The 25,286-nt window shown below is 38.2% G+C and overlaps 1 protein-coding gene across 2 annotated transcripts in view; it reads right to left on the minus strand.

The window, feature by feature from the left end:
• Positions 1-1,490: 1,490 nt before the first annotated feature.
• Positions 1,491-25,286, minus strand: part of LOC126458159 (sodium-independent sulfate anion transporter-like) — a 298,589-nt gene continuing 274,793 nt past the window's right edge. For both annotated transcript variants that reach the window (XM_050095024.1, XM_050095025.1), the window contains exons 10-12: positions 21,621-21,798; positions 3,671-3,814; positions 1,491-3,088 (exon numbers count right to left, since the gene is read on the minus strand). In XM_050095024.1, the coding sequence (XP_049950981.1) occupies positions 2,988-3,088; positions 3,671-3,814; positions 21,621-21,798 (423 nt within the window). In that variant the 3' untranslated portion in view covers positions 1,491-2,987. The remainder of the gene's footprint in view (positions 3,089-3,670; positions 3,815-21,620; positions 21,799-25,286) is intronic.

Consider the following 25,286-nt stretch of genomic DNA (forward strand, 5'->3'; position numbering starts at 1 on the left):
CCACATCATTACGAAATATTGTATTCATGATCCATGGAACTAGTATTAATGTAATCTAATCTAAGCCCAATGGCTCACTGTGCTTTTTTTCAGTGACAGGTCTCCGTATACACTCTGTAAATGCGTGTAAATGTCTGCGATGCTCTGTTTCTCTTCTTAAGGAAATCAATGACAATTCTCTGCTTGGAACCTTTGTTACAGATGCCTTTTTAAAGGCTACATATAGTGCTGGCACATGTTGGAACTTCATGAAACTATAGGGACTGAAGCAGAAATATTCCACGATGTCCTACAACAAATTCCACATTTTTTCAACCAAAATTGGTCAAGATAAAAAAAAGTGTTGCATTAGTTATTGAATGCCCCCCATACTTTTGAGGTACATTACTCTGATACCTAAATGGAATGCATATTTCAGTAATGTATGCAATCTATTGATATTCAACAATGTGAAATTATGTGATAAATTCAGGGCTACCAATGACTTATAAAATATTGGTAGAAAATATTCACATAAAATTTATCAGCAAACTTGCCACATCGTCTAGGAATTCACATAATTTCCCAAATCCTGTATAGTGATTGCTGAAATCCCAGTACCTCCCTCCCATTGGGCTCAGCAGTGTTAAACCTGCGGTTGCTGATAATCATTAATAGAAATGCATGAGATTTCTGTAATGAATAAAAAGCCTGCAACCAGATTCAAGGAGGGAGGAAGTGTCCCCTCTAGGCCCCCTTGCAGATGCCTATAGTAATGACACTTGATGTTCAAATCTTCACAGAGGGATAAATCTTCACCACTGAGATTTTCCTTATTAGTACATAAGATGTGGTGGTATACAATTACTTCATCGGTATTTTCCAATCACTTGTATCTGGCAGCTAGATAACCTATACTGATTCAAATAATAATAAACTTGAGTCAGTAGTCCTAACTGGGTAATAGTAATTAATTGTGTCATACTCTATTTTATTATGTGAAAAAATGCATTTGAATTTACTTTGAGAAGTGAGAAAGACCTGTTTTCCAGTAGACACATTTCATGATTTACATGTCTAGTGGCATTATACACCTCCTGAGTTCTTATTTTGCACAGCTTTAATTATTTTCATAAGCATCACATACACCTGCCGTGATAGCTGTGATGACACCTTAGCAACAATTACAGAATATAAGACTAGCGTTAGTGTGTGTGTGTGTGTGTGTGTGTGTGTGTGTGTGTGTGTGTGTGTGTGTGTGTGTGTGTGTATTTTTAATTAATTGATTATGACCTAATATCTTCTCACTTTGGAAGAAATACTTCAGCTATAGACTTCCATTATTGCTGAAGTCACATCATCTTGCCACTTCAGCTAGCCTTTGAAAGGTTTTGTTAATTTTTTAAATTTGTCATTATGAGCTTTGCTTTATTTACTGAAACAAGGAAGCAATTATTTGGATTTGGTGCTTCTGGTTTTGTACAAGAAAAAAAAGAAAGACAACAGTGCTATTCAAATTTTCACACAAATTTAATTACAAAATCACAGTCACATGGTTCACATCTGTGAAACTTAAGCATAAATAACTTAGTGCTGAAATATATTTGGATACGTGTCTAGTACTAAAACTTTCAAATAGGAACATTAAGTAAATAGTGATGAAAGAGGCTCCCTATGTTGATGAAAATGAATGTGAAGCTAGTTACAGTATAAAACATAGATGTTGCTGCATGCCAATAATGAACTGATTCTGTGCCAAATTACAATAATTTAAACATTTTCACTGCAGTAACTGAATAACCAATGCCCTCCAGTTAAGATTTTTAATGTTCAGTAGGTTACAGTAGAGGTTCTCACAGTTAAAGAATTATTTTTAAAAAAATGAGGCATATTTATAAACTAGTCATACACTAAAGGAAGACTACGTGGCTATGACCGACATTTATGGTAATAATTACAGGCTCTATGGTATGTAGACATATGAAATATCATAGTGCTAAGTCGTAAATGTCAGTGTCACATGAACATACCACATATATTCCACTTTCATCATAATTTTAGTATTCATATTAATTTATGATGAGCTGCGAATTACTTCTGCATCCGTCTTCTGCATGACTAGTGAAAATCCTTTCTCCAGGTGTTGATTTCAAGCAAAAAGGACACTAATAATGTCAACAGCTAGAAATGTACCTCATTTGTTAAATAATGATTTTATTCAGTTGCTTTACAAATATTTTCTATCTCTTCTCACATAATGAAGAATGACTAAGATTTATGTTTTCTCACTCAATTATGCTGCTTGAAATAGTCTTAATTGCCATCTGATGCCACTCTCACTCATCACTTACATATTGTATGTCACTTACAACTGCTAGTTGACTCCTGCCTAGGCATACCTACGGGCATTCAGAAACAGATTAAAGCACATACTGCAGTTGTGAGACTGTATATTATAGCTATCCTTCTCTTCCCTCTGCTCTAAAATGACTGCCTTCACAACACTGCAACATCGATGAATGATAGACCCATCCTCTCACTTAAAGATCATCTATTTACACAGTATTAGATAGTTAGTGTTGCATATAGACCACCATATCTTCTTTTTAAACACTTTCAGTAGTCTTCCTGTTACATGTATTGTGAGCATACACTTGAGAGTTCTTGGACTTATGTGATTGAATACTTGTTAGCAGCAGTTGATTGATTACACAAGACTGACTGAAAGTCTGATAGTGACAATGTGTAAATAAACAGACACTGATTTCCATATTCGAACTTCCTGTGAGAAACACAAATGCAAATCTTCTATTGTACTTTGCTTACTGAGCACAGACAATTCAACCATTTCTTGTTGCCTGCCAATGAATTTCAGCATCATTTCATTTTTGTGTATGTAGCTACAAGCAAAAACAGATCCATTGCAACTGATCAGCTTACTTTTTGCAGTGACACTGCTGTGAATCTTTGGCTGTGAGTTAATAAGCAGGGAAGATAGGATTTTTTTCTCACAGTTTTGTGGAATTATGATTACTGACCAAAGTTGCTTGGCTGGATGAATTGTCTGGATCCTTTATTTGCAAAACAGTGGCATCAGCATCATAGAGACCTGTAAAAGATAGATATGTTACAATTAGCTGTAATATTCTCAAATTCTTAAACATACTGCTCCCTCCTTGCACTCTGTGACAATAATAGGCTGCTGTTAGTGCATGTGTGGTGGTTATAAAGTACAAGACAAATTGCTGATCCATCTGATATGTGCTTTTGTGATGTGAACTTTTTCCAAAAATGAAAAAAGCCTGTAAGAAGAACAGATATCTATGGCACCCCCTGCATACTCTCTTCTGTAGTACGCTAGTTCTACACACTTGTTTATCAGTGCTCTAAATTTCATATTTTGCCACAGTTCATTATGAGGAATTCTGGATTTTATAACTATTTGGAAGATATTTTCCTTCATCAGGCACCAACATATGAAGTATCAGGTTTATTATAAAGAGAAAAATAATTTCAGTGAATATCCAAGTGGAAAGGCATGAATGTCAAATTCTCAAAAATTACAATGCTTAGAATTCAGTAGTTATTAAAGAGACCCATATTCTACTTGTGTTCCTATTCTATGGAATTGTGTGATTCTAGTTAACACAAACAGAAACATTTGAATGTGATATTGTTTCAGAGTACCCACCTTGCAAAATAGTGTGAAGTTCTTCATCTGTGGAAGAGCACTGTGTGTCAGTAACTCCCAGTACATCTGAAACATCTGGTCGCAATCTGTGAAATACACAGTGATGACCACGACGGCTAAGATCAGTTGCTAGAGCTCTGATACCTGCAACATTACAAGTGAATACCAGTGTTCCATCTTCTTCTTTCAGAATGTTGGACTGATTAAGCAAAGAGTATTTGAAATATCTGATAACATGTCATATCCTTCCAGAAAATGTTAATGTGCACTTCAGTGCAGCGACATGCAAAAATGATAACAGTGACTAAAATTTATTTTTTCAAGCAGTTCATTATAGCACTTAATTTGTCTTTAAATGTATTCACAAAATTGCATGGAAATGCTCTGCCTTTTACCTCATTTACATTTTGTACTGTGAAATAAAATTGTAGGTTAGTATGAAATAAGAAAGTGTTGCAAGCAATCTGTATTTAGGTTATTAAATTTCATATAAAAAGAATGGTAAAGGTAAGAAACAACTGCCTACACGCAGCATAATATACCAAGAATAAAATAAAATCAGAAAGGAATCACCATGATAAATGTTTCGATGGTGATTACAATAAAATATATAGTCAATTCTGAAGTTAGTAAAACTGGGATGGGTTGGATCTGTGCATGCTGTGTGTGGATGCAAGAAGACATGGCCACTGTTCGCAAACAGCTAATTGTGCTTTTGGCTATGGTCAGCCATTTTGAACCTGCTGCTTCAGGATGTAGCAGTGCCACAGACTGCATGTTGCATGAGACACCTCAAGTGTTGATTGTTTCACCTATTGGCTCTGCTGACAAGGCACCTCAGAATGTGCCCAATGTAGTGGATCTGCCCTCACAAGAGGATGGGTGGCAGGTGGTAACATGTTCATGTTGCTTGAGGTGGAGGGCCAGAAGGAAGGTTGGCTGTCTGGCCTTGCCAATCTCCCCGTGCGTGGGGTCCTCCAACAGGGCCCGAGCAGGCACTCTAGGGGAGGGGTTTACTAATTATTGGGAGCACACCACCATTATGCATGTTATGGAGCCCTTTAGGCATACAGTGTTCAGGGCCAGAAAGAAAGCCAATGTGTTCTCAGTATACCTGCTGGGGGGCCTCATATGAGATGTGGAGAATGTCTTGCCTACAGCTACTGAGCATTCAGGATGCAATTGTTGGCAAGTTGTGGCTCACATCACCACCAATGATGCCTGTTGTTTGGGTTCAGAGGCTACACTCAGCTCATATAGGCAGCTGGTGGAGGTGGTGAAGACTGCTGGCCTCACTCACGGCGTGCTAGCAGAGCTCACAATTTGCAGCATTGGTCCCAGAATTGATTGGGATCCTTTGGTTTGGAGCTAACTAAAGGCTTCATTGTCTCTGTGATGGTCTTGGCTGTGGGTTTCTGGACCTGCATTATTGGGTAGAGAATTGTAGGACTCCCCTTGATAGGTCAGGGAAAGTAGCTGCTTGGGTAGCTCACAGATAGCAAAATCAGACCACATTCGGAGTGAAGACACTTTGACTATCAAAATTTTATCAGTAAATTTTCAATCTATTCATAATGAAGTTCCTGAAGTTACTGCCCTTCAGGAAACTTCTCACACTCAAATTATTCTCGGGACTGAGAGCAGCTGAAACCAAAAGTAGAAAGCTCTGAGATATTTAGCAATTCATGGAATGTATATCGAAAAGACAGATTAGATGCCACATGGAGAGATGTGTTCATTGCAATTGATAAAAGTATTGTTCTAGAGAGTTTGAGTTTGAATATTATGACAGTGAAGTTATCTGGTCCCTTATAACAGGTCTCATAGAAACAGCATTTACTGGCCATCCAACTCCACTGTAATGGTTTTAGAGTCACTGAAAGAAAGCCTATGGTCAGTAGTGCAGATATATCCAGCTAATGCAATGTTAGGTGGGGGTGACTTTAAACTACAGAGTATTGATTGGGATGACTGTGGATTCATTGCAGGTGGTACAGACAGACAGTCCTGTGAAGTTCTTTGGAACATGTTTTCCAATAACTGGGTTGAGTAGCTAATTTAACAGTCCACATGCTATGGATATATCTTAGACTATATAGCTACAGACAGATCTGACCTAATTAACTCATCAATATAGAAACAGGGATAAGTGACCATGATGTCATCATAGCAATTTTGGTTACTGAAGTTCATAAATCAATCAAGAAGGCTAGTAGAGTATTTCTGACAGAAAGAGCAGATAGACAATTGCTAGTATCCCACTTGGACAATGAACTGACATCATTTAATTCCAGTACAATGAACATAGAGGAACTATGGATAAAGTTTAAACAGACTGTACATCATACTCTGGAGAAATATATGCTGAGAAAGTGGATTAAGGACAGAAAAGATCCACCACGGCTTAACAAAGAAACTCAAAAAATATTGAGGAAGCAAAGGCTGTTGCACTCTTGGTTCAAAAGACAATGCAAAAATCATGACAGGCTGAACGTAATAGAAATTTATACATATGTAAAAATATCAATGTGCGAAGCTTACAACTACTACTACCATCATACCTTAGCATAAGATCTTCCCGAGTACCTGAGAAAATTATGGTCTGTGTAAAACTGGGTCTAAGGTTTCTATTCAGTCGCTCATTGACCAGTCTGAAAAGTCAGTAGAATACAGAAAAAGTAAAGCCAAAGTTTTAAATTTGTCTTTTAAAAAATCGTTCACACAGGAGAATCTTACAAACATACTGTAATTTGACCATCGCACAGGCTCCCATATGGAGTACGTAATAATAAGCATCCCCGGTATAGAGAAACAACTGAAAGAGTTGAAAGCAAATACAGTGGAACCTGTCTATAAGAACATTCAAAGGACCTTGAAAATTATGTTGTTATAAATGAGTGTAATTGCAACAGAGATTTATATTTCCAGTCTATTGTGGTGGCAAATGGAAAGGACCAAGTTCATCTGGCTTTGTTTTATTTTACATACAGTGTTCAGCTTGCTTGAATACAGGTGTACAGCAATATATCAAGTACTCACCAGATTTCTTTACTTAGGAGTGAAGTATTGTCATTTTATTCTGCTGTCTATTTGACCCATAGTTAGAGAAATTATTAATAAAACATAGTAGAAAGAACTGAGGACTCATTTCTGTGGAGTTCTCATTTTGGATAATACTGTTCAACTGCCATTACATTTGCTGATGTTCTGCTTTGGTTTGTTCCCCCCAACATTTGGCAATGAGAAAAAAAGGACATAGTAAACAGTCTGTAATGAACCAAATGTGATCCTCATAGTAAATGATTTATCAGACAGTGCAGCTGTGATAGCAATAAATAATTCCCATCAATCAAGTTTAGCTAAGAAGGTGAAGAACAGTTTCATAAAATAATAAGTGTTATACTATCAGAGATAATTTACTGGATGAACAATGTTTAGAGGTTTAGTAATGACACTCAGGAGAAGAGAGTTTGATTCTTCTCTCAAAATATTCTTGTGATTCTTGTGACACTATGAATCAAGTTTTCTTTTACATCAGATCAGAGACAATTAGAATGGAAGCTGAGAGAGGGAATGTCTACCATCTGGGCTCAAAGTTTATTGTACTGAGAAGGGAGAGTTTGCTTTATTGTGGAAGACTATCACTGATTAACACTTACAAATGTTCTATTAGGCAATACAGCAAAATTCTACACTTGGTATTCCAGAAAACATGTACGTCACAAAAAAAAATCAAAATTACAAAAACTAAGTGAAGGCAGTTCAGAACATTATTAGCCATTAAAAAAATAAACTCACTATAGCAGACAATATTCCCCTCTCTGATGGCAGTAGCAGTGATACAACCATTGATAAATACAAATCATTGGGCACTAAATTTTAATGAATTCTTTCTATCAGTAATTATAATAATAATATACCAGCAGTTGAAAATACAGGGAAAAGCAGTTCCATTAGATTTACTTAAACAGGTTTGACATACTCCATCAGCAGACATGTTTTGCCAAATCATCTGTTAGACAGATCACAAAAATCATTGGGCTACTAAAAAGCAGTAACTCTCCTTGTTATGACAGTACTTCAACTCAAGTATGAAAATCTTGTAGTCTTGTGCTGTCTTGACAGAACCCCCCCCCCTCCCCCCCCCCCTAATCCCCCCAGCCCCCACCCGCTGCCTCCTCCATCCATGGAATTAATTACTTTGTAATCGGTCAATGAGTCAAAATATATTTCCTGAAAAACTGAAGTATGCAGTAGTAATACCCATTTATACAAGTGGAGATAAGCAAGTGAGGACTAATTTTAGTTCCATGTCCTTCCTTCCTGTGTCTTCAACATTTTTATAGGAAGTGCTGTATCTTATAACATAGAAGCACTTTTCTGCCAATAAATCATCTAAGTTAGATTTCTGTAAAGGCTTGTCTACAGTGTAAGAGCCTACAAATTCTGTTCTGGTAGAACTAAATAATAAAAAAATCCTATTGCCACTTTCTGTGAACTTAAAAAGCTTATAATTGTATAGATCATGTAAATCTCCTAGGGAGGCTAAAATGTTATAAGGGTACAGGAGTTCCCTTTTCATAGCTGGAGTCATATCTTAACAACAGAAAACAGTCACATTAAGAAGTGCTATCACATGAAAAAACTAAATTCAGACTGGGGGAAACATTAAATATAGTGGTAAGCAAGGTTCAGTGCTAGACCTGCTTCTGTTCTCAACCTTCATAAGTAATTTATATGGGATGTTGGAGGTCTCAAAAACTGCGATGTTTGGTTATTACACAAGAGTACAGAAAAAGAGCTGTCCATAATAGACACAGACAAGAGAAATGTGGAACAGAGTTACAAGTGGTTCAATGTAAATCTTTATCCTACGAACATTGTGGAAAGAATAGATTGCTACTTGCTGTAAAGATGAGACACTGAGTTTCAGACAGGCACAATGAAAAGACAGTTTCATATTAAGCTTTTGGCCAAAGCCTTCATCAGAGAAGAAAATCACACATGCTTTCACAAAAGCAATCACTCCTCACAAATACATGAGTGCTATCTCTGGCTGCTTAGGCCACACTGAAACTGAAATGTGTTGAATGGGAGTAATAATCCATAGTGGAGTGGGGAAGTGGGAGGAGTAGAAGTATGTGGGTGGGGGAATAGGGAACAGGGCTGCCTGACATAGCATGCAGGGACTAGAGGTGGGAGACAAGGCTATCTGGTGCAGTGTCAGAGGCTGTGGGGGAGGGAGGAAAGGGAAAAAAGGGAGTTGAAAGGACAGGAACAGAGAAGGAGAAAAGATCATTGGGTACATTAAAAGAGAGCAGTGCACAGTGAGGTTGAGGGAATGTGGGTTCGGAGGAGGTGATAGGATAGAGAGGGTGAAAACTTAGGGTGGAGGGTGTGGGTATAGGAAGTTGCCATATGTTGAGGTGGGATGATTTTGGGAGTGGAGAATGTTTTGTAAGGATAACTCCCATCTGCACAGTTCAGAAAAGCTGCTGGTGGAGGGTTGGATCCACATGACCTGGGTTGTGAAGCAGTCATTGAAATCAAGCATGTTACGTCCAGCTGCATTTTGTGCAACAGGATGGTCCACTTTGCTCTTTGCTACATTTTGGCAGTGGGCATCCATCCCAGTGGACAGCTGTTTGGTAATTGTACCAATACAAAATGCTGAGCAGTGATTTCAGCAGATTTGGTACACAACATGGCTGCTTTCACAGGTGGCCCAGCCTCTGATTGGGTAGGATGAGCCCATGACAGGACTGGAAAAGGAAGTGCTGGGTAGGTGATTTGGGTAGGTCTTGCACCTGGGCCTTCCACAGAGATATGATCCCTATGGCAAGGTGTTAGGGTTGAGAGTGGCGTAGGGATGGACTAGAATGTTGTGGAGTTTGGTTGGATGACAGAATATCACTTTAGGATGGGTGGGAAGGATCCTGGGTGGGATGTCCCTCATATTGGGGGATGATGATAGATAGCCAAAGCCCTGATGAATGGTTTGTTTCAGTTGCTACAGTCTGGGGTGGTATTGCGTGATGAGCGGGGTGCTCCTTTGTAGCTGATTCTTGGCGGTGGAGGGAGGATTTGGGGTATGTGGTGATATGGGATGGGAAATCTGCTTACAGACTAGGGGACAGTGTTTGTCTGTGAAGGATTTTGTAAGAGCTTCAGCATACTGCCATCACTGCAGATATGCTGCACCTTGGTGGTTAGGATGTCTGTGAGAGTGTTTTTGGTGTGGAATGGATGGCTACTGATGAAATTCAGGTACTGTTGGTGCTTGGAAGGCTGTGGACAGAGGTGTGGACGGAGCACTCAAAGAGGAGGAGGAAGAGGTCAACAGCCAGGAAAGTGGCAAGCTGGGTTAAGAAGGACCAAGTGAAGTGGATGGGAGAGAAAGGGTTGAGGTTGTGAAGGAATGAGGATAGAGTGCCCTGGCCCTGAGTCCAGGTCATGAAGACATCATCAATGAACCTGAAACAGATCAGTGGTCTGTGGCTTTCGTAGGTAGGAATGTTTTCTCTAGTTGGTATAATAATTAGAAGAATGGAAAAAATGTAGATGTCATGGAAGTGATAAACTATGGGAAAAATGCTGGAAAAACAGCAACATTGCTTAACCTTCATTACACCAGAATTATGTGAAAATATTCTTGTAGAATGCATCCATTCATAAAGCTCAACCATTTGTCCCCAATCCTATGTGCTGCTTTAAATACCAAAAATTTGACCCAGTCTACAAATATGGTGAATCTTGTACACTTCCTCTGAAATGTATAAACTGTTTTCATGATCACGTGATCTAGCAAGAAAGTGCAGAGTTCATAGTGAGGAAAGAAACATTCAGGAACTGAAGGTTACCAGAGGACTCCCCTATGGTGAAGCTAAAACAGCTTTTATAGCACTGCAACCTTTATCATTTGTTACTACTTTTGCAATCAGCTCTTCAGAAACCCATAACCAAATGTAATGCCTCAATACAAACTCAGACATCAGAATCAAGTACAAATACCTGCACTTGATGTACCTGTAGATGAAAACAACACATGGCTCCAAAACCATTCTGTAGTCATCAATGAAAGTTTTAGAAAATGATCCACATAAAAAGGCATATCAGAGACCCAGTGAACCATCACCTTTACTAATACACCCAACATCTCCAATGAGTAAGGAAAAATGCACAAAATAGCCAATCAAAACAAAAGAAAGTACCAGGTAAACCATCAGCTCAGCAAGCATTTTCTCTTTTGATGATTATTTTAGTCTCAAAGACATTAATATACCATGGAGAAACCAGACAGCACAATTCAACCTTACATTTCACCTGACCTCCTTTGTAAATCACCTCTGCTGAGAGAGGAGGAAAATACCCACTAAACAATGGTACCCACAGGGAATTCCAGACTGAAGTGGAACTTAAACAGGTTCAGATTGCATCTAGAAGGACTGAAGCTCTTGGATAGGAGAACTAATATTTATCTGCTGACAAAAAACTAATTTCAGTGTCACTGGCAAACCCTGTGCTAAGTGCGCTGTTTTTGTCAGCAACAGATACCACTCCCCATCAGTCCCACTTACCATGGACGTACACGTAGTTGAAGTGGAAGTTCTAACAACTATTAAGATCACAAAGTGTTCTCTATAACTTCACCACATGATTCTCTCAATGAAGATGCACTCAAAGAGCTTTTCAAGGAACTCATCTATTCTTTCCTTGTATTGGGAAACTTTAATGCACACAGTGTACTATGAGGCTCAACTATCACATGCCCTAGGGGTTGAGTCTTTGAGAGACTGTACCTTTTAGAGGACATATGTCACTCTTGAATTATGGTCAGATCACATGTTTATCTACATCTGTAGGGTCTTCTTCAGCAACTGACCTTTGCTTCTGCTCTCAAGCTCTTGTTGACTATGTTCAGTGCATGGTGGTCACAGATTTGGATTCCAGCAAATACTTTCCAGTGTAGATCCACCTGATGGATAATGCAGTGATAAAAGGAGGTCACAAAGGTGGATCCTTCAAAGGGCAAACTGCAAACCTGTCACCTGGTTGAGGTTCATTGATAACATCTTTGTGATCTGGGCTGAGGCTGAGAACATCCTATTCATATTTCTCCAGAACCTAAACACCTTCTCCCCCATTCCCTTCACCTGGCTCTCTCAGCTCAACAAGCCACCTTCCTGTATGTCAACCTCATCCTTAAAGATGGCTACATTAGTACCTCTGTCCAATGAAACCTGCCAGCCATGAGCAATACCTCCAATTCAACAGCTCCAGCTGTCACCCATTCCATACCAAGTCATGGACCAGCCAGTCATGGACATCAGATCTGTAGTGATTTGAAGTCCCTCTCCAAATATACCAAGGGTCTCAATGAGGGATTTACAGACTAAAATTACACTTCTAGCTGTCTTCAGAAACAGAAGTCCTGTGCCTTCTCTCTCCAGTCCCTTACCCCCTCCCTTATTCACACTGTTCAGCCATCAAGGAGCATTCCCAGGACTGGAGCGGCTGAATCACATTCTCTGCCAGGGTTTTGACTACCTCTCATCATGCCCCAAAAAGAAGAACATCCTACTCACTATCCTTCTCACCGCTTCCACAGAGGTATTTTGGCACCCACCGAACCTACACAACATCCTTGACCATCCCTACTCCTGTTCCCAGCCCCTTGTCTCCTGGCTCATATCACTGCAACAGACCTGAATGGAAGACCTGTCCCATACATCCTCACACCACCACCTACTTTGGTCATGTAACATGTGTTACTATCCCATCAAAGGCAATGCCACCTGCGAAAGCAGTCATGTGATCTACAAACTAAGCTGCAACCATTGGTCTGCTTTCTACATGGACATGACAACCAACAAGTTGTCTGTCCACATGAATGGCCACTGATAAACTCTGGCCAAGAGTCAACTGGACCATCCAGTTGCTGAACATGCTGCTTAACACATTGTGCTTAACTTCCACGACTGGAATTCTGGTCTGAGCTAGACTTTTTGTTGAGCCTGTCTGCAAGTCTATTTGTCATCCTTACTGAAAGTAGCAATTTAACCTTTTCCTAATATTGTTGAGTAAGTATTATGTTCTGTTCTATTCTATTCTGTTCAGTGCAGTTGTTGCCTGACATGACTATATTTTTACAGGATGCCATGCCATTGTGGGATAGAATATACTAGTGTAGTATTTGATTGTGCTGTGTTGTCTGTATGCATGTGACAGGTGCACATTTGTACATTTCTCGCAAATGTCACTCATGTGGCAAAGAGTTGAACCCAAGATTAGCACAGTGATAGTCCATGACATATGTTAACACCAGAATATCAAATTAGGAGAATTATGAAGGATAGAAGGAAGATTAATGATGATGAGAAAGGAACAATTAAGCTGAAATGAATAGGATACTAGCAAGTTATATGAATGAATAACTGCATCAAACCAATGTTTGGGTTTATAACCAAAATATTATTTATGATAAATAATGAAAGTCATTTTCACATAAAATAAGGTATTCATTACCCAGATATGATGTATATATGGTCCATGTGGTATACGAGGTCTGTTCAAAAAATTTCAGAACATTTGTAGTTTCACACCAATGGTGTGTTGAAGCGAAATGTGGTTGGCATACCTGCACATGGCAGTGTTAAATGTGTAACTGCCAGAAATTTCATTGTTCAGTGCTGTATTGAGCAGAACACTGTGTTGCACAGTTTACAAATTTCACAATGGTAGAGTTAGAGGAGCAGCTCATCTGCATTAAATTTGGTGTAACACTCAAGAAAACTTTATAGAACACAGAGAAGAACCAAATGATGCAGGAAGCCTGTGGTGATGAGTACTTAAGCTGTACATGGTCTTACAAATGGTTCACATGATTTAAAAATGGCCAGACAGAAATTAAAGATGACCCTCATTCGGCATGCCCTTTGACATCTACCGACAATGCTCTTGTCAGGAATATCAATGAAATTATGCATGCCAATTGAAGACTGACTGTCCGAGAGATTGCAGAAGAATGTAAAATTTCAGTTGGATCATGTCATGAAATCCTGATGAAACATCTTGGAATGAATTGTGTTACTGCCAAATTCATCCCACCGTGCTGAGTCAAGACCAGAGAGACCTTTGCCTCACTACCTGTGAAGCACTTTTGGATTGGGCAAATGAGAAAGAGATGTTCCTTAAGAGAATCATAATTGGTGATGAGACACGGATCTATGGTTATGGTGTTGAGACCAAGGTTGAATCTTCACAATACCTTGGGAAAGGTTCTCTAAGAATGAAAACAAGCTCGTCAGGTCAGGTCAAATGACAAAGTCACACTGATAGTTTTCTTTGACTTTTAAGGATTAGTTCATCATGAGTTCATGCCACAGGGTCAAACTGTTAGTCAGTGGTGCCACTGGGACATGCTGCAATGTCTGCGAGAAAATGTGAGAAGAAACAACCTGAAATGTGGTGGGACAATTCATGACTCTTTTGCTTCACGATAGTACACCCACACATTCGCACCTGTTGGTGTGTGACTCTAGCACAAAAAGTGAAATCACTGTACTGCCACATTCTCTGTGCTCTCCAGACCTATCCCCTATGGATTTTTTTTATTTCCAAAGTTGAAAACCCCACTGAAAGGATGAAGATTTGCAATGATAGATGAGATAAAAGAAAATGTGCAGATGGCTCTTCGTGCAATCCAGCAAGAGATATACTAAGAGTGCTCCCAGAAGTAGACACAGTGTTGGGAATGGTGTATTAATTGTGGAGGAGAATATTTTGTAAAGGACCATGCACAATAACTAAGAGGAAAGAATAGAAAAATTTTGTGGACAAAGTACTGAATTTTTTGAACAGATGTCGTGTATGTTGTTGTTGTTGTGGTCTTCAGTCCTGAGACTGGTTTGATGCAGCTCTCCATGCTACTTTATCCTGTGCAAGATTCTTCATCTCCCAGTACCTACTACAATCTACATCCTTCTGAATCTGCTTAGTGTATTCATCTCTTGGTCTCCCTCTACGATTTTTACCCTCCACGCTGCCCTCCAATACTAAATTTGTGATCCCTTGATGCCTCAGAACATGCCCTACCAACTGATCCCATCTTCTGATCAAGTTGTGCCACAAACTTCTCATCTCCCCAATCCTGTTCAATACTTCCTCATTAGTTATGTGATCTACCCATCTACTCTTCAGCATTCTTCTGTAGCACCACATTTCGAATGCTTCTATTCTCTTCTTGTCCAAACTATTTATCGTCCATGTTTCACTTCCATACATGGCTACACTCCATACAAATACTTTCAGAAATGACTTCCTGACACTTAAATCTATACTCGATGTTAATAAATTTCTCTTCTTCAGAAAAGCTTTCCTTGCCATTGCCAGTGTACATTTTATATCCTCTCTACTTCGACCATCATCAGTTATTTTGCTCCCCAAATAGCAAAACTCCTTTACTACTTTAAGTGTCTCATTTCCGAATCTAATTCCCTCAGCATCACCCAACTTAATTCGACTACATTCCATTATCCTTGTTTTACTTTTGTTGATATTCATCTTATATCCTCCTTTCAAGACACTGTCCATTCCATTCAACTGCTCTTCCAAGTCCTTTGCCATCTCTGACAGAATTACAATGTCATCGGCGAACCTCAAAGTTTTTATTTCTTCTCCATGGATTTTAATACCTACGCCAAATTTTTCTTTTGTTTCCTTTACTGCTTGCTCAATATACAGATTGAACAACATCGGGGAGAGGCTACAACCCTGTCTTACTCCCTTCCCAACAACTGCTTCCCTTTCATGTCCCTCGACTCTTATAACTGCCATCTGGTTTCTGTACAAATTGTAAATAGCCTTTTGCTCCCTGTATTTTACCCCTGCCATCTTTAGAATTTGAAAGAGAGCATTCCAGTCAACATTGTCAAAAGCTTTCTCTAAGTCTACAAATGCTACAAACATAGGTTTGCCTTTCCTTAATCTTTCTTCTAAGATAAGTCGTAAGGTCAGTATTGCCTCACGTGTTCCAGTGTTTCTACGGAATCCAAACTGATCTTCCCCGAGGTTGGCTTCTTCTAGTTTTTCCATTTGTCTGTAAAGAATTCGTGTTAGTATTATGCAGCTGTGACTTATTAAACTGATAGTTCGGTAATTTTCACATCTGTCAACACCTGCTTTCTTTGGGATTGGAATTATTATATTCTTCTTGAAGTCTGAGGGTATTTCGCCTGTTTCATACATCTTGCTCACCAGATGGTAGAGTTTTGTCAGGACCGGCTCTCCCAAGGCCGTCAGTAGTTCCAATGGAATGTTGTCTACTCCAGGGGCCTTGTTTCGACTCAGGTCTTTCAGTGCTCTGTCAAACTCTTCACGCAGTATCGTATCTCCCATTTCATCTTCATCTACATCCTCTTCCATTTCCATAATATTGTCCTCAAGCACATCGCCCTTGTATAGATTCTCTATATACTCCTTCCACCTTTCTGCTTTCCCTTCTTTGCTTAGAACTGGGTTTCCTTCTGAGCTCTTGATATTCATACAAGTCGTTTTCTTATCTCCAAAGGTCTCTTTAATTTTCCTGTAGGCAGTATCTATCTTACCCCTAGTGAGATAAGCCTCTACATCCTTACATTTGTCCTCTAGCCATCCCTGCTTAGCCATTTTGCACTTCCTGTCAATCTCATTTTTGAGATGTTTGTATTCCTTTTTGCCTGCTTCATTTACTGCATTTTTATATTTTCTCCTTTCATCAATTAAATTCAATATTTCTTCTGTTACCCAAGGATTTCTACCAGCCCTCGTCTTTTTACCTACTTGATCCTCTGCTGCCTTCACTACTTCATCCCTCAAAGCTACCCATTCTTCTTCTACCGTATTTCTTTCCCCCATTCCTCTCAATTGCTCCCTTATGCTCTCCCTGAAACTCTGTACAACCTCTGGTTCTTTCAGTTTATCCAGGTCCCAACTCCTTAAATTCCCACCTTTTTGCAGTTTCTTCAGTTTTAATCTACAGGTCATAACCAATAGATTGTGGTCAGAGTCCACATCTGCCCCTTGAAATGTCTTACAATTTAAAACCTGGTTCCTAAATCTCTGTCTTATCATTATATAATCTATCTGATACCTTTTAGTATCTCCAGGGTTCTTCCATGTATACAACCTTCTTTCATGATTCTTAAACCAAGTGTTAGCTATGATTATGTTGTGCTCTGTGCAAAATTCTACCAGGCGGCTTCCTCTTTCATTTCTTAGCCCCAATCCGTATTCACCGACTATGTTTCCTTCTCTCCCTTTTCCTACACTCGAATTCCAGTCACCCATGACTATTAAATTTTCGTCTCCCTTCACTATCTGAATAATTTCTTTTATTTCATCATACATTTCTTCAATTTCTTCGTCATCTGCAGAGCTAGTTGGCATATAAACTTGTACTACTGTAGTAGGTGTGGGGTTCGTAACTATCTTGGCCACAATAATGCGTTCACTATGCTGTTTGTAGTAGCTTACCCGCATTCCTATTTTCCTATTCATTATTAAACCTACTCCTGCATTACCCCTATTTGATTTTGTGTTTATAACCCTGTAGTCACCTGACCAGAAGTCTTGTTCCTCCTGCCACCGAACTTCACTAATTCCCACTATATCTAACTTCAACCTATCCATTTCCCTTTTTAAATTTTCTAACCTACCTGCCCGATTAAGGGATCTGACATTCCACGCTCTGATCCGTAGAACACCAGTTTTCTTTCTCCTGATAACGACATCCTCCTGAGTAGTCCCCGCCCGGAGATCTGAATGGGGGACTATTTTACCTCTGGAATATTTTACCCAAGAGGACGCCATCATCATTTAATCATACAGTAAAGCTGCATGCCCTCGGGAAAAATTACAGCTGTAGTTTCCCCTTGCTTTCAGCCGTTCGCAGTACCAGCACAGCAAGGCCGTTTTGACTATTGTTACAAGGCCAGATCAGTCAATCATCCAGACTGTTGCCCTTGCAACTACTGAAAAGGCTGCTGCCCCTCTTCAGGAACCACACATTTGTCTGGCCTCTCAACAGATACCCCTCCGTTGTGGTTGCACCTACGGTACGGCTATCTGTATCGTTGAGACACGCAAGCCTCCCCACCAACGGCAAGGTCCATGGTTCATGGGGGGGGGATGTCATATATATCTAAGTCTAATATACAGGGTGTGACTGCTGTTTTATGTGTGCTCCATGCACTGTTCCACTGTAGGGGAATGGTTGCCTTTCCCTTATTTTACGTACTGTTCAGTCCAGAAATTACCATTATTGTTATATAGAGTGTAGTTATTTATTCTGATGGAGACTGATTAACAGTACTTCCGCAGTTATAAGATAATAAATTATGTATATCTAGAGAATAAAAAAAAAAAAAATTAAGAGCATATCTCATTTTCCACTTCTTCCATAAATAAGTTGAATATATATATTCTGGGTTTGAGAAACCATTTTAGTATTCTACAAAATGATATTAATTATAAACAAGCTTTTCTCATAGAGTTTATAACAACCATTAGTATTTAACATAGATGAGCATATCTACATCTACATCTACTACATCTACATTGATACTCCGCAAGCCACCCAACGGTGTGTGGCGGAGGGCACTTTACGTGCCACTGTCATTACCTCCCTTTCCTGTTCCAGTCGCGTATGGTTCGCGGGAAGAATGACTGTCTGAAAGCCTCCGTGCGCGCTCTAATCTCTCTAATTTTACATTCGTGATCTCCTCGGGAGGTATAAGTAGGGGGAAGCAATATATTCGATACCTCATCCAGAAACGCACCCTCTCGAAACCTGGCGAGCAAGCTACACCGCGATGCAGAGCGCCTCTCTTGCAGAGTCTGCCACTTGAGTTTATTAAACATCTCTGTAACGCTATCACGGTTACCAAATAACCCGGTGACGAAACGCACCGCTCTTCTTTGGATCTTCTCTATCTCCTCCGTCAACCCGACCTGGTACGGATTCCACACTGATGAGCAATACTCAAGTATAGGTCGAACGAGTGTTTTGTAAGCCACCTCCTTTGTTGATGGACTACATTTTCTAAGCACTCTCCCAATGGATCTCAACCTGGTACCCGCCTTACCAACAATTAATTTTATATGATCATTCCACTTCAAATCGTTCCGTACGCACACTCCCAGATATTTTACAGAAGTAACTGCTACCAGTGTTTGTTCCGCTATCATATAATCATACAATAAAGGATCCTTCTTTCTATGTATTCGCAATACATTACATTTGTCTATGTTAAGGGTCAGTTGCCACTCCCTGCACCAAGTGCCTATCCGCTGCAGATCTTCCTGCATTTCGCTACAATTTTCTAATGCTGCAACTTCTCTGTATACTACAGCATCATCCGCGAAAAGCCGCATGGAACTTCCGACACTATCTACTAGGTCATTTATATATATTGTGAAAAGATTACTGTTTGGTTTTTAGTACTAACTGAACAGTGGATGAATTATTGTTTAGTTTTTAGTAGTAGCTGAACAGAGGACAAATATTGTAAATAGACAACAAGCAGCTTTTTTGAATGCAGTGGATATTCTGTTGATTAAATAAAAGGAAAGTATGGCGAGTGTCTTAGTTAAATAATATACATCACATTGTTGAATTATAGTTCATTATTAATGAACAGCACAGAAGGCATTCTATGTGGAGGCAACTTTAATATAATGTATAATTTGAATCTCTCTATATCTTTGAGGGTTAAAACTGATAATGTGAGCTGTGGGACATAATGTTTGAGCAGGCTACACAAATATTACATAGATTTAAAGAATGCCCTGCGTGATGATCTCAGATAATTATGTCTCAAAATGATTTGCAGAAAGTAGTAACACTGTGTGGCACCAAAAAAAAGTAATTGTCATGGTTGCAAGCATCTGCTTTAATTTCAGTTTCCTGTATTTTCCATGTGTCTCTGCACTGCTATTGAAATATGCTTTGTATACCATAACGCATTTTTCATTATCATGTGAGTGAAAGAAAATATTTTTAGTTCTATGTATGTAAATCAAAGAGGGTGATGAGATGATTCTCAGTCTAGATGGCACAGAAAAAAATCTCTTTAATTTATTGGTCTTATTAGATTCGTGAATTACATTGAAAAAGAACCATGAAGGGTATGAAGGTGGGAAAAGAAAAGAAAAAGAAGCAGTGTTTTCTCCAGATAATAATTTTTCATCATATTAGCCAAACACACTGACTGCCTATCTCTTTCATTCTCGTAATTAATTTCTTCAGATTTTATTTCCATGGCCATAATTTATTCTACGCACACACACACACACACACACACACACACACACACACACACACACACACACACACACACACACAAGTGTAACATATTTAGACTGAAATTTTCGTAGAAGTGTCATGAGTGAATTTCCACGTATAAAACAGCTCAAATGGCCAATTACTTTATCACTGAGTTAGTGTGTTAAATATTTGCCTTTAAGTGTGTAAGTGAGCAAAATCCTAGGAAAGGTTTGAAATTATGCTTTGTTTGCTGGAAGTTGCTAAAACTGGGTGAATATAAACAGGACATTTTGCACTCCATTTTAACCAAAGTACAGTTTTCATGCATCTAAATGTTTTTGACATCAAAACATCTCATGAGAAATGTGACGTACAATTATATAATTTTGCAGGCACATTCTGTAATATATGTAGATGTTGCCTGCAAAGTGTATTGCAAATAGAGTTGGTAGTAAAGAAGTAATAATTAAAATTTTATTGCATTTTAAGCCAAAAGTAATGTTTCACACATCTAAATGTTTACAATTCTTATCTCCTGAAATATGTTTTGTACAGTGATGTAATTTTGGAGGTAAAGAAATTCAGTGGTATATCGGGATAATGTCTGCAATTTGTGTTGTAAATAGAGTCAGTAGTGAAGAAACAACAAATTAAAATCAAATAATGGAAACTCCAATTTGGAATATCAACAATATAATAAAAAAGGTAGATAGCTACTCACTGTAAAGATGACACATTGAGTTGCAAACAGGCATAATGATAAGACTGTTACACATTTAGCTCTAGGGAAAAACACACACACACACACACACACACACACACACACACACACACACACACACACACACACACATGCTCATTCATTCATGCAAGTGAGCACACCTCGCACACACATGACGGCCATCTCTGGTAGCTCAGACCGGAATACTTCATGTGTGAGTGAGGCATGCTCACTTGTGTGAAATGAATGTGTGTGTGTGTTTTACCTTTTCTGGAAAGTGTAACAGCATTCGCCGTCTGCAACTCAATGTGTCATCTTTATGGTGAGTAGGTATCTTTTGCCTTATATTGTTAATAAATTAAAATGTCATGCATGAATGGTGAAAATGTAGTAAGCAATAAATTCTTTTGCATTGATAATTTTGTGGAGGTAAAGGTTTGAAATTATGTGTAATCTCTGCTGGAAGTTGCTAAGTGTTCTCATTCTCAAATACTGGATGAATGAAGTTTGTGTATGTGTGTGCCATTAGGTATGATGCCTCAAGACACACACACACACACACACACACACACACACACACACACACAGTTTCTAACTGTAATACTTGTCTTATTGTGTTAAATTTTTAAAATAAGATTATACCTCTTAAGCAGTACATTTTAAAGACTTAAATTCAGTCAATAATTATATGAAAGATTGAGAATATAATCTTTGTTGCTCCTAAGTTGCAACTGGTTCTGGGATAGCATTTTAGTAATATAGATAATTGCACAAAATTTGAGAATTGTAAATTCTATGCATATCACTCTAATGTAATGCAATAAATACTGGTAGTGATAATTTAAGCAGATAAAAATAGGGGGATGTTTTTTGCATCTCTAATATACAAAACCAGGCAATGATGTCATTAGATATTTGAAACATACCTCTTGCTGCTGTGAAGTCTGCATGCTGGACATGCTGACAGTCAATCACAACTGGCAAATTTTCTTCAGCACAATTGGCACTTGCTTTGGCAACAGCATCTCGTAGAAAATCAACTGCTGGGAAAAGTAGTCCAGCTCCGGGTCTCACCAGCAAATATTCAGGACCAGCTGGTGGACACTGAACATAGGAATTGTATTTTTATAACAGTGAGAAATTGTTACATACAGATACAAATATTTAAAGCTCTGTATTATCAATTTTACGAGTTGCTAATGATGTGCTCTGTGAACTATGTTGGTGAAAAGGAGACTGGAACTAACTGCTCTTGTTTCATTGGTTTGTTTATCAAGAAGAAGAACCTTTAGGAATGTGGAATTAGTCAAAGTATACCATTAACAAAAGAAACAACTCTCATAAACTTAATATGTACACTAAATTAACAAATTTCTGTCACTGTACTGCTTAGTATCTTCTGTGGCTGTACAATCTAAATGTAAAATTATAAATTATCAACAAAGTCATTATTAAAAAAAAACTTCATCCTCAGTTGTATTAAATAGCTGCTGTTTATCTTCCACTGCAGAGCCTATGTGTTACTGGTCTGCCTATTAATTCAATGAGTTCTTTCAAGACAAATTATTGAAAGTATTTGCTGTGACAACAGTATCAGAAGAAGAGAGATACTTCCTGATTGAAGTTTGGGGCCAGTCAAAGAGACATACAGGATGGCTCTGATGGTAGTGTAGTTCCCATGAAAGGCAGAGATCTGAGCTTGAGACAAGGTCAGATACAAAGTTTCAACTCCCGGGAATGATGAAATTTAATATATCTGTCAGACTATAGGAAAGATGAAAAATGAGTCTAACGCAAGATGCAAAAGATATAATGAACTGTCTAGTATTTTCAGAGCATAATTCAGAAATTTAGCAAATACCATTCAACTACTGAATCAAACTTATATATCAAAACTGAAATCTAAGGATTTACTACCCTGAATAATTTTCTGACAGTCAGTACTGATTTCTGCACCACAATATGTGATTTATAAAATCACAGACAAATAATTGATGCACAGTACAAACTACCACTTCTGAGTTCCCTGGCTTGCTCACTTCATTGATGATGACTTGCCTTTTAGTGAATAATGGAGTGGATCATCATTTGTATTATTTGGTAATTGGTTAAATGGAGTTCAGTAAGCACAACAAATTGAGACATCACTATTAGTTTATTGTATCCCTTGTCAAGAGCTCTTCTTAAAAAAATTCATTTTTCATTACTGCTTCAGTCTTGTGTGGCATATCTTATTTGTGAATTACTGTTCAATATTCTTCTGACATGTGAACTTAAAATTCAGTACACTACTTGGCTAACTTATGATACTTCCTCCAACTGAGTGTTCACAACTGGGAACATCTGTAGACTCAAATTTAACAGCTCCCACATGGTGCGTGCTCATAAACAAGCAACTGTAAAACTCATTGTTGAGCCCAGAGATGCTAAACCATATGTTACCACTACTCACAGTAGTTGTATTTGTTCTTGTAGTGACCGAGATACAGCAACAGTGACCTCACATACTTTAAAATGTTTCTAAAGAATTACAAACTGTGTTAGTATTCTTTTTTCTTCCAAACAGCTAGAAATGCTATTACTGGTATGTGAAGAAATGAATTAAGATGTTATTACTGGTGTGTGAAGAAATGAATTAAGATTTCTCATCAGACAGAAATGAGCCAAAAATCTTAGGACTACATTTGTTCAACTTCATGTCAGTTTCTCAACATTTACAATAATAGCACAATGGTCTAGTGACATAGCCAATGAGTAATCAGTTTTAGATTTAGTGTTTTATGATGAAGTGTTTACCAAAGCCACAATGTAGAAAGAAAAGGTAAAATGACCTATGCAATGGCATTTTGTAGTTGAGCATTCATTAACTGAGATCAGTAATGCACAGAGGCTTGCAACATGCAGTTTCCACCAATGAGACATTCACATGATGAATGTCTTGAGATGTCAAATTTAAAATGATGATTGGAAGTCCCTCTAACTATGATATGTGAAACATGATTTAATTTATGCATTAGAAAATACCACACCCTATTACAATCATTAAATTAAAGGCATGTTATGGCTTATGACAAATTTGCAAAGAATTTGCATAGTGTTCATGTTTAAGAATAGATGAACTGGTGGTCATGATGCTGAAAAATTTGGACAATTTTCAATCATTTAGTCATCCACTATCCAGTACAATCACAACAACATTTAGCTTTAAACTCCTTTTAAGAAACAGATGACTGTAATTTGAAGGATCAGAAAAGTAAGTTGGAAGCAAAACTAGTATATCCTGGAACCACAGGTTATTAATAGTACTGCAAATGGATAAGGTAGAGAGTAAAGTAAATCTCCATTAGTTAAATGCAAAAGTACCTTTTACCATCAACAAGTAACAGTATACACATATGAATATTAAACTGTAACAGTAGTAGATAACCAGTCAACCAGGAGCTCAAGACCATGACTAAAAAAGTGGAAATGTTCATCAAATAAGGGATTATCCCGTGGATTGCAAAATTTTTGTACAGCCATTTAAGCACAAAGGCAGAGCAGAGTTAAAATATTTCTTCAATAATATAGTATACTAACTTTACAATAATTATTTATTATGTCATGTACAAATACAATGTGAAATAGCTATTTCCTTTTGCTGTTGTATTTCTTCACTTATTCTATATTTAAACATAAATCCCCATGAATAGGTCAATGGAACAAATATGTGAATAGATGATTTCCCTTGAATAGAAAAAGAAAAGGGGATGAGGGTGTGCTTCATTATAAGTCATTGTCTCTTTGCATATTTTGAATGCCACTTCAATTGAAATTCTTATATCTGAGTTGAGTGATCCATTGCCCTTTCTGTTTTTACTACATTTCATGAGCATTTCTTCTTTTAGATGTACATTTTATGAAATATCTAAAATATTCAGGCTGATCTGATGCAGTCTAATAAACTTGTCAACGAAGTGCAGTGCAAGAACACAGTCAATAAAACCAAAAAATTTCTTGCACTTTGCAACATAATTGAAATAAAAGTCCATACAGTAATAAAGACAATGTGCTCTTTTCGGCACACAATCACAGGAGGAAATTAACTCGTGTATTATATGCCAGGGTTGGTGGTCATGTGTGTGTGATGAGGTGTGTTTGCTTATGTGTATGAATGGTGTGTGTTTCTCTTTTGCTGATGAAGGTTGTGGCTGAAAGCTTTGTGTAATTATTTTTTAACTGTGCCTGTCTGCAACTTAAAATGTCTTCTTTAAGGTAAGTAGCTATCTCTCTTATATTCTATTACAAATATGTTGTTGTTGTTGTTGTGGTCTTCAGTCCTGAGACTGGTTTGATGCAGCTCTCCATGCTACTCTATCCTGTGCAAGCTTTTTCATCTCCCAGTACCTACTGCAACCTACATCCTTCTGAATTTGCTTAGTGTATTCATCTCTTGGTCTCCCTCTACGATTTTTACCCTCCACGCTGCCCTCCAATACTAAATTGGTGATCCCTTGATGCCTCAGAACATGTCCTACCAACCGATCCCTTCTTCTGGTCAAGTTGTGCCACAAACTTCTCTTCTCCCCAATCCTATTCAATACTTCCTCATT

The sequence above is a fragment of the Schistocerca serialis genome, chromosome 2 (genome assembly GCF_023864345.2).
Source record: "Schistocerca serialis cubense isolate TAMUIC-IGC-003099 chromosome 2, iqSchSeri2.2, whole genome shotgun sequence".
Lineage (NCBI taxonomy): Eukaryota > Metazoa > Arthropoda > Insecta > Orthoptera > Acrididae > Schistocerca > Schistocerca serialis.